The sequence below is a fragment of the Adiantum capillus-veneris genome, chromosome 3 (assembly GCF_014529385.1).
Source record: "Adiantum capillus-veneris isolate H3 chromosome 3, ASM1452938v2, whole genome shotgun sequence".
In the NCBI taxonomy this organism is placed as follows: Eukaryota; Viridiplantae; Streptophyta; class Polypodiopsida; order Polypodiales; family Pteridaceae; genus Adiantum; species Adiantum capillus-veneris.
Genome location: NC_140933.1, coordinates 39,118,852 through 39,131,972, shown reverse-complemented (window position 1 = coordinate 39,131,972; position 13,121 = coordinate 39,118,852). Strand labels below are relative to the sequence as shown.

Here is a 13,121-nt window from a genome sequence, read left to right as displayed (position 1 = left end):
TTTCGCGGCCCTTTCATCAGTGAATCGTCACCCATCTGCGGAAAAGAAAAGCCAATGCTGCCAATGTTTCTGTGAAGCTAGCAAAGCCCATGTGCTTTGCTGGAAAGAAAACATCTTTCCCTTTCCCCTTCAGTGTCGGAAATTGTGCCTAGCAAAAACACGACGTGGCCCCTCATTCATGTGACACGTTGGAGATGCCTCATGATCATCGATGCATGGCCCCTCTCATTCATGTGACACGTGCCGGAGATGCATCATGATTCATCGATGCGTGGCGCCTCATCCATGTAATACGTCGGAGATGCATCACTATGTCATCTATGATGGATGATCATCTTTAAAATGACTGTCACGCTGCAATCATGACATGTATCTTCTTTTTCCCCGTCAGTGTCAGCGATTGTGACCAAAAAAACACCGACGTGGCCCCTCATCCATCATCCATTTGTGGAGATGCATCAGGACAATCGCTGGCAATAGCGTCCTGTATGACACTGCAGCTAATAAGTGAGCAAATACCCTACAGATACAGTACACGCTTCATGCGCTTGAGGCGCTGCAACTGCAAGGGTTCGAAATTTTTCTTCATTATTTTACAGCGCGAGGAGAGACACAAGCTGTAATTTTTGACTGAAAATGGTAGGTCTGCACATTCTTTTCCTTGAGATCCTTTCATAGTCGAGCAAGTTGAGCCGCCCTACAGGGCGGGCTTGCAGAGCATAGCCCAGGTGAGACCCAGCTCTAAGTAGTCGCCATGACTAATTTGTTCACGCCGCCGTATATGCAACCAGTTCAGTATGCAGGGGGTTTTATGGGAAGTGATACTTCTTTCCGAATCTCACGCGAGAGTGAAGGGAAGGTGTTGAAACGCATCCAGGTGTTTCGCAGAGCTAGAAGCATCAGTGCCATCAGCTTTTGGCTCACAGGTGACACCACCACATACGCCTACGGCGATCCAAGTAGATCAGAGAGTAGCACCTTCGAATTCAGCGAGGGCGAGCGCATCATTAGACTCGAGCTTCAGGAGAACTTCAGCTTGACAAGTGATGCTCTATAGCTCATAAGCTGTATGTTTGTTTTCTAAGTTGCAATGGGAGAGAGAGAGAGAGAGAGAGAGAGCGAGAGAGAGAGAGAGAGAGAGAGAGAGAGAGAGACACAGTCCTCACTATAAAGCAGGCCTCATTGCATCAATTTTGTGTATCCTGATGAGTAATGGATTTTCATTTTTCTTGAGTAGGAGCGATAATAAATGTCGGGCGGATCCGTTTCCAGACGAGCAGGTGGAGGGATTTTGAATTCGGCATGTCAGTACCAGCAACCGGAAAGGTGATTACAGTCAATGTGGGGTCGGGCGTGTGCGTGGGGTTGCGGGGAAATGTTGCGCTGGCTGCAATTAATATGCTAGGCTTTATGTTTCTGAGGCCTATAGAGAGCGTAAGGCTTTACTCTCTGGAGTATCCCACTATCAGTAGCTCGACCATCACACCAATCATCCTGGAGGAGCTGCCCGGCACTATAAAGAATGACGATGAGGAACCCCTTCACTGGGTGTTGGCAGGCAGTCGCCAATTCGTTACGAGCTCGACCTGGAAAACGCAATCTGCCAACGACGAGGCCGGCTTGGTGTCCTACCTGCGTAACGATGCAATCCCTATCAATGTCATCTTGGGTATCGACACCCCCAAGCTTGTGCCCACCGGCCCTGCGGGTGCATCCACCACTTTCGGTTGGGAAACAGTCCGCACCTTTCCCTCCTCAAATCAAGTACAGGGCTCCATTGCCGATTTTACAGTCAGTACCGATGAATACAGTGTTTGGTGCCACATCTCCGACACCTTAGCCCCTGCTCAGTCTCTCATCACCAAACGCGCTGCCTTGGTCGGCGAAGCCAATATCAATAATCTCCAGTGCTCTGCCAGAATCCAAGTCATCACCGAGAATTCCAGCTTGCCATTTGCTACTTTCACGTTTCCAGTTCAAGTCCTCTACAGCGCTCGAGCCCACTCGGACGTGCAAATCCTGATTTAATGATAACCCGCTCAACATTTATTTTGATCATGTTTAGTTCTCCACTTGGGTATCCTATTTCAGCGTGCAGCTGTTAAACCCCAAGTTAACATCCTCAATGTGCCTCCTATCAGTGTGGGTGTGTGTGTGTGTCCCCCTCCCCCCCCCCCCCCCCCCCCCCCCCCCCCCAAAAACCCAAACAACGAATGTGCTCACTTTAGCGAATCCCACTCCCTAGCAATGTGATAATGCAGGTTTAAATAACAAATTTGCGGTATGCTATCTTATTGGCTTCCATTGCAAAAAAAAAAGAGCTGCAGCGCCTTTCATTGATAGAGTTGTCGCAATTCCCACTCACTACATTCACACGAGAATGAGAATGAGAATGAGAATGAGAGAGAGAGAGAGGGGGTTTGAGAACTTTTGGAAACTTTATTATTACTAGTATATCTGTTCGTCGCTATGAAAACAAGACAAGAGACTTCTATAGCAACTAGTATGTGACCCGTGCATTGCTGCGGCTTGATAAACATGGCCTCTACTCAAAATGTCATCTTTGAGGTGAAAAATATAAATGCTTTCTTTCTACATATAAGACACATTGTTTATCAATTTATTTTAGCACCATTGGCACCTGTAATGAAAGCAAACAGAGATCTTTGAGTTGCTTATCTTTGCAAGTGTTTCAAGCGTCATGTTGAACTCAAGGACGTGTTGCAAAATTGAGGACGTCACCCGTAAGCATGTTCTCTCTCTCTCTCTCTCTCTCTCTCTCTCTCTGTCTCTCCCCCCCCCAAAAAAAAAAACCAAATCCAAATTACTAAAGCATGTACTTCTTTCAAAGAGGAGAGATGAGACTGTATTCAAACAACTTTGCCTTGCAATGTACAATTTGTTACTGCATTTTGGCAAAAAAATCTAGCACAACTTACTTACAATAGAGGACTGGATTAACCCTTCTAGTGATGTGCACAACATAGCTTCGGGACTTGACATAGGTAAAAAATTGTATGCCAGCTCTATAGCCATGTATGCCAACTCTATAGTCCTTGGAGTACAATTGACATGGATGTAGTGCACACATGGAGCGTTCGGCCCGGTGACACCATGCACACGAGTTATCTGTCTACGCACATGAAGTCAATTGGTGGGGAGTGACAGGAGTTGATGTCTTGATGAAAACACTGGTGCAAGTTGAAAGAAGAAGTAGAATACTCCACGTCAAGTGTTGGCACCTTAAAACGACTTGAAACCTTTCTCCTCTCTTCCTACTTGCTAAATGTCATGGCATTTATGTGAACGGGATGAACGGGGAGCCTCTATCATGATAAGATTGTTAACTCATCTAATGCCATGTGTGTAGGGGCCTGGCAGATCCAGCTAGCCGAACGCCTTGTTGAACAATGTCATGCGTGCAATATAGGAGCCTATAGCAAAGGAATTGTTGCTACCCAAAGAATTTGGTTTCTACATAGCTAGTGTTTCATTAGGAGAAAGTTGGACTCACTTTTGGGCCTTTCAGTTCTAAAGAGAGAGTGGCGCTCGACCAATGAGGAAGAGGCTAATGTTATGTTGAAAATCGATATTTTGGAGTCAAGCTCTTTTTAAAAAGAGGAGGAAATATTATTTTTGTTTATCAAATTACACAATTTCACGCTTTCAAGGCATAAATGTCGTAAGTCGTACTAACTCTGTACCGAGAAATTTCAGAACTTTCGTTGAAGACTCTATATAGTACCTTTGTTTTCGCTCAAATATGACTTTGAATAGCTCTACGTTCCTCTCAAAACTTCTTCCCTTTTTCATATTTGCGCTAACCTTTTTGTGTATTCTACTGCACACCATGACTACTTCTCGAAGGCCTAGCACTACCATTGACTCTGTTAGCATTTTTAACAGTTATACTACAAAGAATCAAGCATGGATACCATCTCGAATAACTATCGGAAGTTGGGTTCTACTGCCAACTAGGAGGAGGAAGAGGAGGCAACGCAATGATTTCGTGGAAGCTTTCAAGGGACAAGTTGAAGAGTTTAAAGTGTATGCACAAAGCAAGCGGGTGAAAGAGGTCCTCATACAACATGCTTTCCAACATGCAGACTTAAGGTTGCAAACATCTCCTCCAAGTTTTTCAAGGCATCGACCTAACTGTGAAGATTAAGTGGTGGATATCATCTTTGGTATGTTTCAGATATTTATCCATCAAATAGGACAGATTGACAACCGGTATTTAGCATAGTTGGGATTTGATACTTTCCATGCATTTATTGGTGAGCAAACGTATCGAGGAAGACAACACAAGGAACTTGCAGATAATGAAATTTTCTGTTATGATATGTCATATATGGAACCGAGAACTTCCATTGGTTGGGGTCGTGTAGCTCCTTTGTCACTTCCATCCTTTGACAGTAAGGATTAGTCCTTGCCAGCTTCGCAGACTAGTGAAAGCTTTAGGAATAAGTTGTTTCAGGATATACAAAATTCTCTCAAGTATTCAACTGCCACAAAAATAGTTCGGCTCGCACTATTTATGCCTCTTGAAGTGCTTGTAGATTTTTTCTTTGATGAACAAATAAGAACTACCGCAACAATGTTTATTTGCAAGTTTGAGAGCTGTTTGGACTTTTTAGATGATAATTGGGATAGGAAACAAACATAGAGCAAAATCTGTATTTTGCAAAAGAAGTCCATAATTTGCAAGTTCATTATAAGCTCTCAAAATTTCTTAGTATCGTTTTACTATATTAAATATTATCTTCTTAGTGGGCAGCTTATTCCACTCGACCAAGATACAGAGAATAGCCTCGAGAACAAACCTTTATCAATGGAGCTCTACTTTCGAGACAACCTACTTACTGTGATGGAGACAATGTCAACCACAACTCTTGCACAGCTTAGGGTAGATCTTACATGTGAAGAACTTCCACTTTTGCCGGAATTGTATGCATTCGGTCTCAAGAATAGAAAGATGCTTACTAAATCGATGCATTTTGATTGTCTTTAATACATTAAGACAGAATCTAACTTTTTTCTTCTTTTCAGATTCCACTATGAGAGATCGTGGTGTTTACCGCGGGCCATTACCGCAAAACAAGAGAGAGGAATTCAAAATGAGGAGACAGAAACCCTTTTGTTGTTCAAGCGGCATTTTACCGCTTGTATTACCACGGGTATTTCCACGATTATTGCAGCGCCCATTACCGCTAAGGCCATAGACCCCCTTCCCCCTCCCTCTCCCGCGGGTTACCATTTAAATCCAATACAACTCAAAATGTATTTACACACTACAACTCCTACACTCTCCAGAATGCTTGCTCACTTCACTTAATCTCTCTTTCACTCTAAAAATTCTATACATAAATCATTGAACTCACAACAAAACAATTACAAATACTATTCATAAGCACATAACGAAACATTTGCAAATTAATCATATACTACACCAAGTGAAAGAATGGAGAGTTTTATTAATTGTCATCTTGTATAAGATCTCTACAAGCACTAGGATCCATATTTAGACCCATAGTATTCATATCAATAAACAAGTTTAGAGATTCTTCCTCCTCTCCATCACCTCCTGTAGAATCATTATCGCTTTCTCCCTCTTCTAGCTCCTCCTCAAGATGACTATTTGCAAGGCTTGGCTAACCTTCTTCAACTTCTACTCCATCTTCCTCTGCATCTTGTGGTGATGGTATGATGGGATCAATTACTGGCTCAATGTCCGTCTCTGCAAAGATAGATCTATCCCGCAGCGTGACTGGAATGGCATACCAAAGTCTTCTTTGATATATACATGGCACATAAAAGACCTGTACGTCACACACAAAGAATAAGCTGATATACATATATTAAATTTTTAATTTAAGTTAATTGCACATAGCCTAAATTACCTGCTCGCAACTACTAGGATACACCAAGTTGTCAGTTTTTCCCCGATGGAATTGGGTGGAATCCACCATGATGAGCCCATTTTCATGTCTTTTGACCTCACCCGCAAACCATCGGCACTCAAAGAGGAATTTGTGAAAAGATCTGAAATCCACTTTGATTATTCTCTCTATAGTACCACAATATCTGACCTCATCTGTTGTTGTGTCAAAGTTTCCCATCACGCCACAATCATTAGTGGTCCGATGCTTATCTATCTTGCGGGTGGTCGGCCTTCGGACCAAATGGAGTTGAAAATGAGACCCTACAATCACAATGCATAAGAGGTTACATCACATTTCATTAAGTGATTTGCATACATGCATACATAACATATACACACTCACCTTGCGCAAGCATCCTCATGCATACTCCCATTCTTTAGGGCTTATTTGTTCTCCTTGTGCTTTGGCATTGGTCATGGCATTATGGATCCACTCTACTTGAATCAAATCAGGATATTTTGCAAGCTCTTTAGGAAAAAGGAGGTGCACGTCTACCTCCATGGGACCTCTTCCATGCATCTCTATCCCTTTCTCTAGCTGCGCGGGCTTCCAAGTACATATTGACCCATTTGGTCATGATAGTGGCATTGAGTAAACAGTAGTTGTTGACTATGGCATGAAACTCTCTATCCATGACCAAGAGTGATCCTTTTCCACTGGGAATGGTTGAGTGCTTCCTAGGATCCTCTTCTTCACTCCACAGATGAGGCAATGATGGATCCACTGTGATGAGATACTATGAGACATACACAAATGCCTCTTGCAACACCCAACCTTCTGCCATGCTCTCCTGAAAACATTAAAACCACATATTTTTATTAGTAACTCCATAGCGTATAAATGCTATCTATATTGTATTGATTTTGCATACCTCCGGTTGTGACCTCAATCTAACAAAATCCTTTAAAGTCTTCAAGAATCTCTCCAAGAAGAACATCCATCTAGAGTGAACCACCCCACAAATGGCAATCTCCTCAACAAGGTGAAGCAATAGGTGTATTTGGCTAACAAGGATTGTACGTGGGAATGCATCCTCAATAGCACACACTGCCTCTACTGCTAGCTGATGGGCTACTGGTATGGCTTCTACTTCTATCTCCTTGGATCACAAATCTACAGGGCACAAATAATATAGTAGATGAAAAAAAATTCCATTGTTCATGCATGCACAACATGATATAGTACTTGAAAAAAAACCATTACCTCACAATCTCACCCACTTTGAATATTGCAGCCTTCACCTTAGTGTCCCCATAACCACTAATAGTTATGGGAAGTACAAACAACACCATTTTAGATGAAATGGGAAAATCCCACAGCTTTGCGACTAATTTCAACGCCTATGGATTCCTATTTCCCATTAAATTTGGAAAAATTTCATTTAATTTGGGAATGTGACAAAGAGATAGATTCTCAAGAAAATGGTGGTGTTGAGAAACACCTTTTAAAATTTTTATTTTTATGTGGGTGTTTCAAAACACTTCATAAAAGAGATGGATTCTCAAGAAAATGGTGGTGTTGAGAAACACCTTTTAAATTTTTATTTTTATGTGGGTGTTTCAAAACACTTCATAAAAGAGATAGATTCCCAAGAAAATGGTGGTGCTGAGAAACACCTTTTAGAATTTTTATTTTTATGTGGGTGTTTAAAAATACTTCATAAAATCATACATTAGCTGGGGAAATAAAACGATGAGCAAGATATGAAATGCTATTCAATTTCTCCTATTAAGCTAGCCTGTGCCTTCTCCATGACATTTGATGGGATCTTGATTGTTTCCGCAATTCTTCCACCCCTTGGAGTCCATGACCATACAATTGTATCAACACACTCCCAACGCTTTGAGTCAGCAAGATTGCAGCACCAACTCTTTTTCCAACAATCCTCATACTGTTCTTGGATTGTGGGATTTCGTTTTCGATGTTTTGGTGCCCAATACTGAATCAGAACTTTCTTGTAGTTAGGAGATGATTTGTCTACATCAACGTTTGACTTTGCTACTCCTAGCCATATCGGATATTCAGGATCTGCGGGTCTCACAAGAACAAGATCCCCTTTTCTTACATCAATTTGAGGCCTAAAGGCCTCTTGTGGCCTTGCACTTTGAGGACCAACATAGTGATCATTCAATTCTTCATATCCTTGAAACTCATCTCTGTCTTCCTCTATCTCTTGCATTCTATGACTCCCTATAGTCTTTGGCCAAAATGTTGTATATTCACCAATGTGTTTATTGGTTGGTTGTTCAAGCTCATTGATTATGTTTTTCCAATAAGTGATAACAGGCTCCATGTATTTTGTGGACTCATGGTCCTTTCCCTTTAATAGAGAACATCTTTTCCAAAATTCAAGATATGACTTAATCCCTTGAATAACAAGCGGACTATCTCTCACATAGTCTGCTATAGGTACCACATCTGGACAGCCTGTTGGTAATTTTGGTTTTCCCTGGTCATCTTTTTTCCACAACTCCTTTGGCATCCAATCGGGTGATTTGGGATGAATTTTGTACTGCGTTACTGGGACTTCACCTTGCATATAGAAACAAAATTGAAGTGGCTTAGAGTGTCCGACTAGAGCATCTTGTCCGTCACACATGTACCCTTGCACAAAGGATTTAAAGCCGGGAACTTGTGTCATCAAAAATGGTGCTGGAGCTGAGCTTTCACATTTTTGAAAATGTTCCATCAGATGTGGAAAAGTGAATGCCATTCCTGTTTGCAATCTTTCTGAGAACCTACTAAACATTGCATCTATGTCCTCATGTGTATGACCCACCATTAAGAATCCCAAATGCACGGTTTTGAAAACTCCTTTTGCTACTAACAAGGATAAGTATGCAAACAAATATCGATTTTTATTCTCTCCTGCACAATTATCTAGCTGTAGCAAAAGATTCTCAGGCAATTTTTGAAATACAGGAGTGGATATGGTATCCACAACACATTGAGAGGAAGTTGATTGTATGTGTACAATCTCTTCATTACATCCCTGGATGGCCAACGGCGGTGTCATTGTTGATGCATTCCTCTCATGCTCTTGCTTCATTTTGTTTTGGAGGTCTAGAGCTCTCCTTGAGTTCAATGCATTGAATAACATTACATTACTGCGTGGCATACCGTCATGGCATAAATCTCCTTGTCCATGGTTTTCTGTTCTTTCCAGAATCTGTAAGCATAATGGAAGGGAACCAATTGTAGCATTGGGATCTGAAGGCCATAGACCATTAAGTGAGAAGTGACCATACATTCCATGACCATGTCCATGTGTTATCATACCTGTTAATGATACTTGCAATTGATATGCATTCACATAATCTTTTGAGTTCACACGCAACCTAGGTATTGCTGTCTTTTTTTGATCCATTTTATCATGTATAATGCATAAATACTTATCCTTTTGCAACTGGGAGAACTTACACTAGGTGTAGTACACATTCCTACAACTTTGTTGTCGCAACATGTGAATTCGACGTTCATCCTTCAAACGTGCAATCATCTCGTCATCCTTTGTTGACTCTAGTTGAGACTTTATCCGACTACACACAACACATTTGGAGAACTCACTTGTTTTTGACAATGTCACATTAGCAAACTCTGTATTCCAAATCCTATTGAATGTCGTGCTAGACATTGGCTTGAGACTCATACTGTCAAGTGTTTTATTGACATCATGTAAAATGTCTACTTGCTTATACGTGTTTGGTATTGCAAGCAAAGTTTCCCTAGTACCATCTTCCATGGTTCTACTCTTATGTGGCATTCTCTCCGAGTTTTCATCAACAAAAGAGCACATCAATGCCCTTCCCATTTCTGTATGGTCTCTTCCTTTTCTCATGACACCATCATTACCATGCACTGAGCATCTAACCCCATTCTCAAAATGTTCACGGTAACGATAAAATGAAGTTTTTGGAATGCCATGAATTTCGTACCAAGATCTACTGCAAACCTCAGTGCCATTAAAAGAAAACACATAGCATGTCTTTGTAGTTGTTTTGTTCTCACGCCATGCAGTCAACATTGTATCATACACATAGTTTGTTCTATTTTGCAAACTCTGTCCCCAAAATTCATTGCGCATAGCCATGACCTTATCTTGATTGGCATATTGACAACAACTTTTGGAACAACAATCTATGGTTGAAACAAGCTGGACAGATGCTAGAGATGCTTGATTGGATCTCTTAGAATCTTTCACTGACATTTTTGGCTTCCTATTTACAAAGCAATATTTCCGCTTTTTTGAAATAGGCTCTACCAAATAAGCTGATTCAATGCATGTGTCTTGTAACGCATGCATAGCATGTAGATCCTCATAGCATAACAATTCTTTTCCATCCATAGTTGTCACTCTCTTGATAGGCCAACAAACTAGATTAATGCTGCATACACTAGCTTCTGCAGAAATAGTAGCCTCATCTGCATAGGATGTTTCGATACGAATACCAATGTTATCTTCACCTAGCTCACCAAAGTTTACAGAGTCAAACGGAGACACGTACATGACAACCCCTTCGGCTACTACATGTGTTTTTCTTTCATCCCAAAGTTGAACCCTCTTATCCTTCCAAACCTCTCTGTAGCTCATTCCATTAAATTGTGCATCCAATGCTCCTTCTGCTTTGTCAGCCTCATGCATAGAAGCCCCTTTGTACTGCATCTCATTTATATGTTGCAACAACCCACTACTCCATTTCACAATACTATGAAAAGCATCTCCCACTGTCAATGCATCCATTGTTGGAAAAGGGATGAGTGCTTTCTTTTCAAAACACAAATCAACTGACACCGATACATTTCCTTCCCCAATAAGCATGCCAGAACAATATGCACTTGGATTTATTTCAAATAAAGTCCCAATGGCAACCTTTTGTGTCGCTACAAACATGCACACTCTATCACCATGATTGAAATTAGCCATACCTGCAAGAAGATTGCAAGAATAATTGTTAAAAAAATAGCTTGCAGATTATATTGATTTACGTAGCATAAAGCATAACAAGTACGTATGTGGGTGTTTCATGAGAAGCACCCTGTGGCCTGAAGGTCATAGGGTTCCCTCTATGCTACTAAGAATCTCTTTGTGCTCTATGCTCTATTGTCTATGCTCTATGATCTATATTGACTTCCTATGGCCCCTAGACCACAAGGCTCCCTCATTGTTTCCAAAAAACCCTCATTGTTTTGCTATGGCCCCAGGGCCATAACTCTCTATGCCGGTATAAAGCATATTTGCTCTATATTAGCTCCCTAGGGCCTAAAGGCCATAGGGTTGTCCTCAAGATCACCTCACGGAGTTTCATGTCAAGTATATATACATCCTATGGCCTTAGGGCCATAGGGAGTTTCATGTCAAGTATATATACATCCTATGGCAACCCATGACCCTAGGGCCATAAGATCTCCAAATGAAACATACGACAATGTATGGCCCTTAAGCTTATACATTGCAACCCCATGACCCTAGGTCCATAGGATCGGCATATGAAACATACGACAATGTATGGCCCTTGAGCTTATACATTGCAACCCCATGACCCTAGGGCTATAGGATTTCCAAATGGAACATAGGGCAACGTATGGCCCTTGAGCTTATACATTGACACCCTATGGCCCTAGGGACACAAGACTTAAAAACATACAAAAAGACAACCTATGGCCCTAAGCCCAAGGGTGTGAGCATTGACACCCTATGGCTCTAGGGCCACAAGACTTCAAAACATACAAAAAGACAACCTATGGCCCTAAGCCCAAGGGTGTGAGCATTGACACCCTATGGCCCTAGGGCCACAAGACTTCAAAACATACAAAAAGACAACCTATGGCCACGATGTCAAAGGTGGCAAGATATCAATGCAGCCCCATGGCCCTAGGGCCATAGGATCTCTATATGGAACATAGGCAATGTATGGCCCTTGAGCTTATACATTGCCACCCTATGGCCCTAGGGCCACAAGATCTCACAACATACAATAAGAGAACCTAAGGTCCCTAAGCTCAAGGGTGGCTAAGATATCAATGCAGCCCCATGGCCCTAGGGAAATAGGATCTCTATATGGGACATGTGGCACCCCATGACCCTAGGGCCATAGGATTTCCAAATGGAACATAGGCAATGTATGGCCCTTGAGCTTATACATTGCCACCCCATTACCCTAGGGCCATAGGATTTCCGAATGGAACATAGGCAATGTATGCATTGAGCTTATACATTGCCACCCCATGGCCCTAGGGCCGTAGAATCTCCATATGGGACATGTGGCACCCTATGGCCCTTGAGATTACATATTGCCACCCGATGACCCTAGGGCCATAACTACAAAGTAGGGCAATGTATGGCTCTTGAGCTTATACATTGTCGTGGACCTAGGGCCATAGGATCTCCAGCTGGAACATAGGGCTATGTATTGGAGCTTATCTATTGTCGCCCCTAAACCCTAGGGCCATAGGATTTCCAAATGGAATATAGGGCAACTTATGGCTCTTGAGCTTATACATTGCCACCCTAGGGCCATAACTACAAAGTAGGGCAACGTATGGCTCTTGAGCTTATACATTGTCGTGGACCTAGGGCCATAGGATCTCCAACTGGAACATAGGGCTATGTATTGGAGCTTATCTATTGTCGCCCCTAAACCCTAGGGCCATAGGATTTCCAAATGGAATATAGGGCAACTTATGGCTCTTGAGCTTATACATTGCCACCCTATGGCCCTAGGTCCACAAGCTTTCACATTGCCAGCGTAGGGCCACAAGGATCTCACAAGATAGAAGAAGAAAACCCTAGGACTTAGGATTTTCAAATGGAACTGAGTGCATGCTTTGATCCTTGACCTCCAACATTGCCATCCTATGGTGTGAGCCCAGGGGTGGCTGAGGTGTCTTCAAAATAATTTCGGCCATTCAACGGATATCCGCAAGTGGCATAAATTTAAAAAATAATTAAAAAGTAATTAAAAAATAATTTTTACGCTACGACAAACTTTGTCATAATGGGTTTTCAAATACACTTATTGATATCGGACAAAAAAATAGCGCACAATTTTTGGGATAATTTTTTTAAAATTTAGCTATTTTTAGTGTATTTTTTACTATGCAGATTTTGATTCTGAAGTCAAATTTTGCTTCATGGGTGTCGTTCCACTCGTACTACAAAGATATGGACATTGACAAAGC

The 13,121-nt window shown here is 41.8% G+C and overlaps 1 protein-coding gene across 1 annotated transcript; it reads left to right on the top strand.

The window, feature by feature from the left end:
* Positions 1–474: 474 nt before the first annotated feature.
* On the top strand, positions 475–2,294 carry LOC147460784 (uncharacterized). The gene is made up of 2 exons (XM_086508487.1): positions 475–1,043; positions 1,238–2,294. Exons 1-2 carry the CDS (start codon positions 755–757, stop codon positions 2,026–2,028), a joined length of 1,080 nt encoding a protein of 359 aa, XP_086364613.1. The 5' UTR covers positions 475–754; the 3' UTR covers positions 2,029–2,294.
* Positions 2,295–13,121: the final 10,827 nt, after the last annotated feature.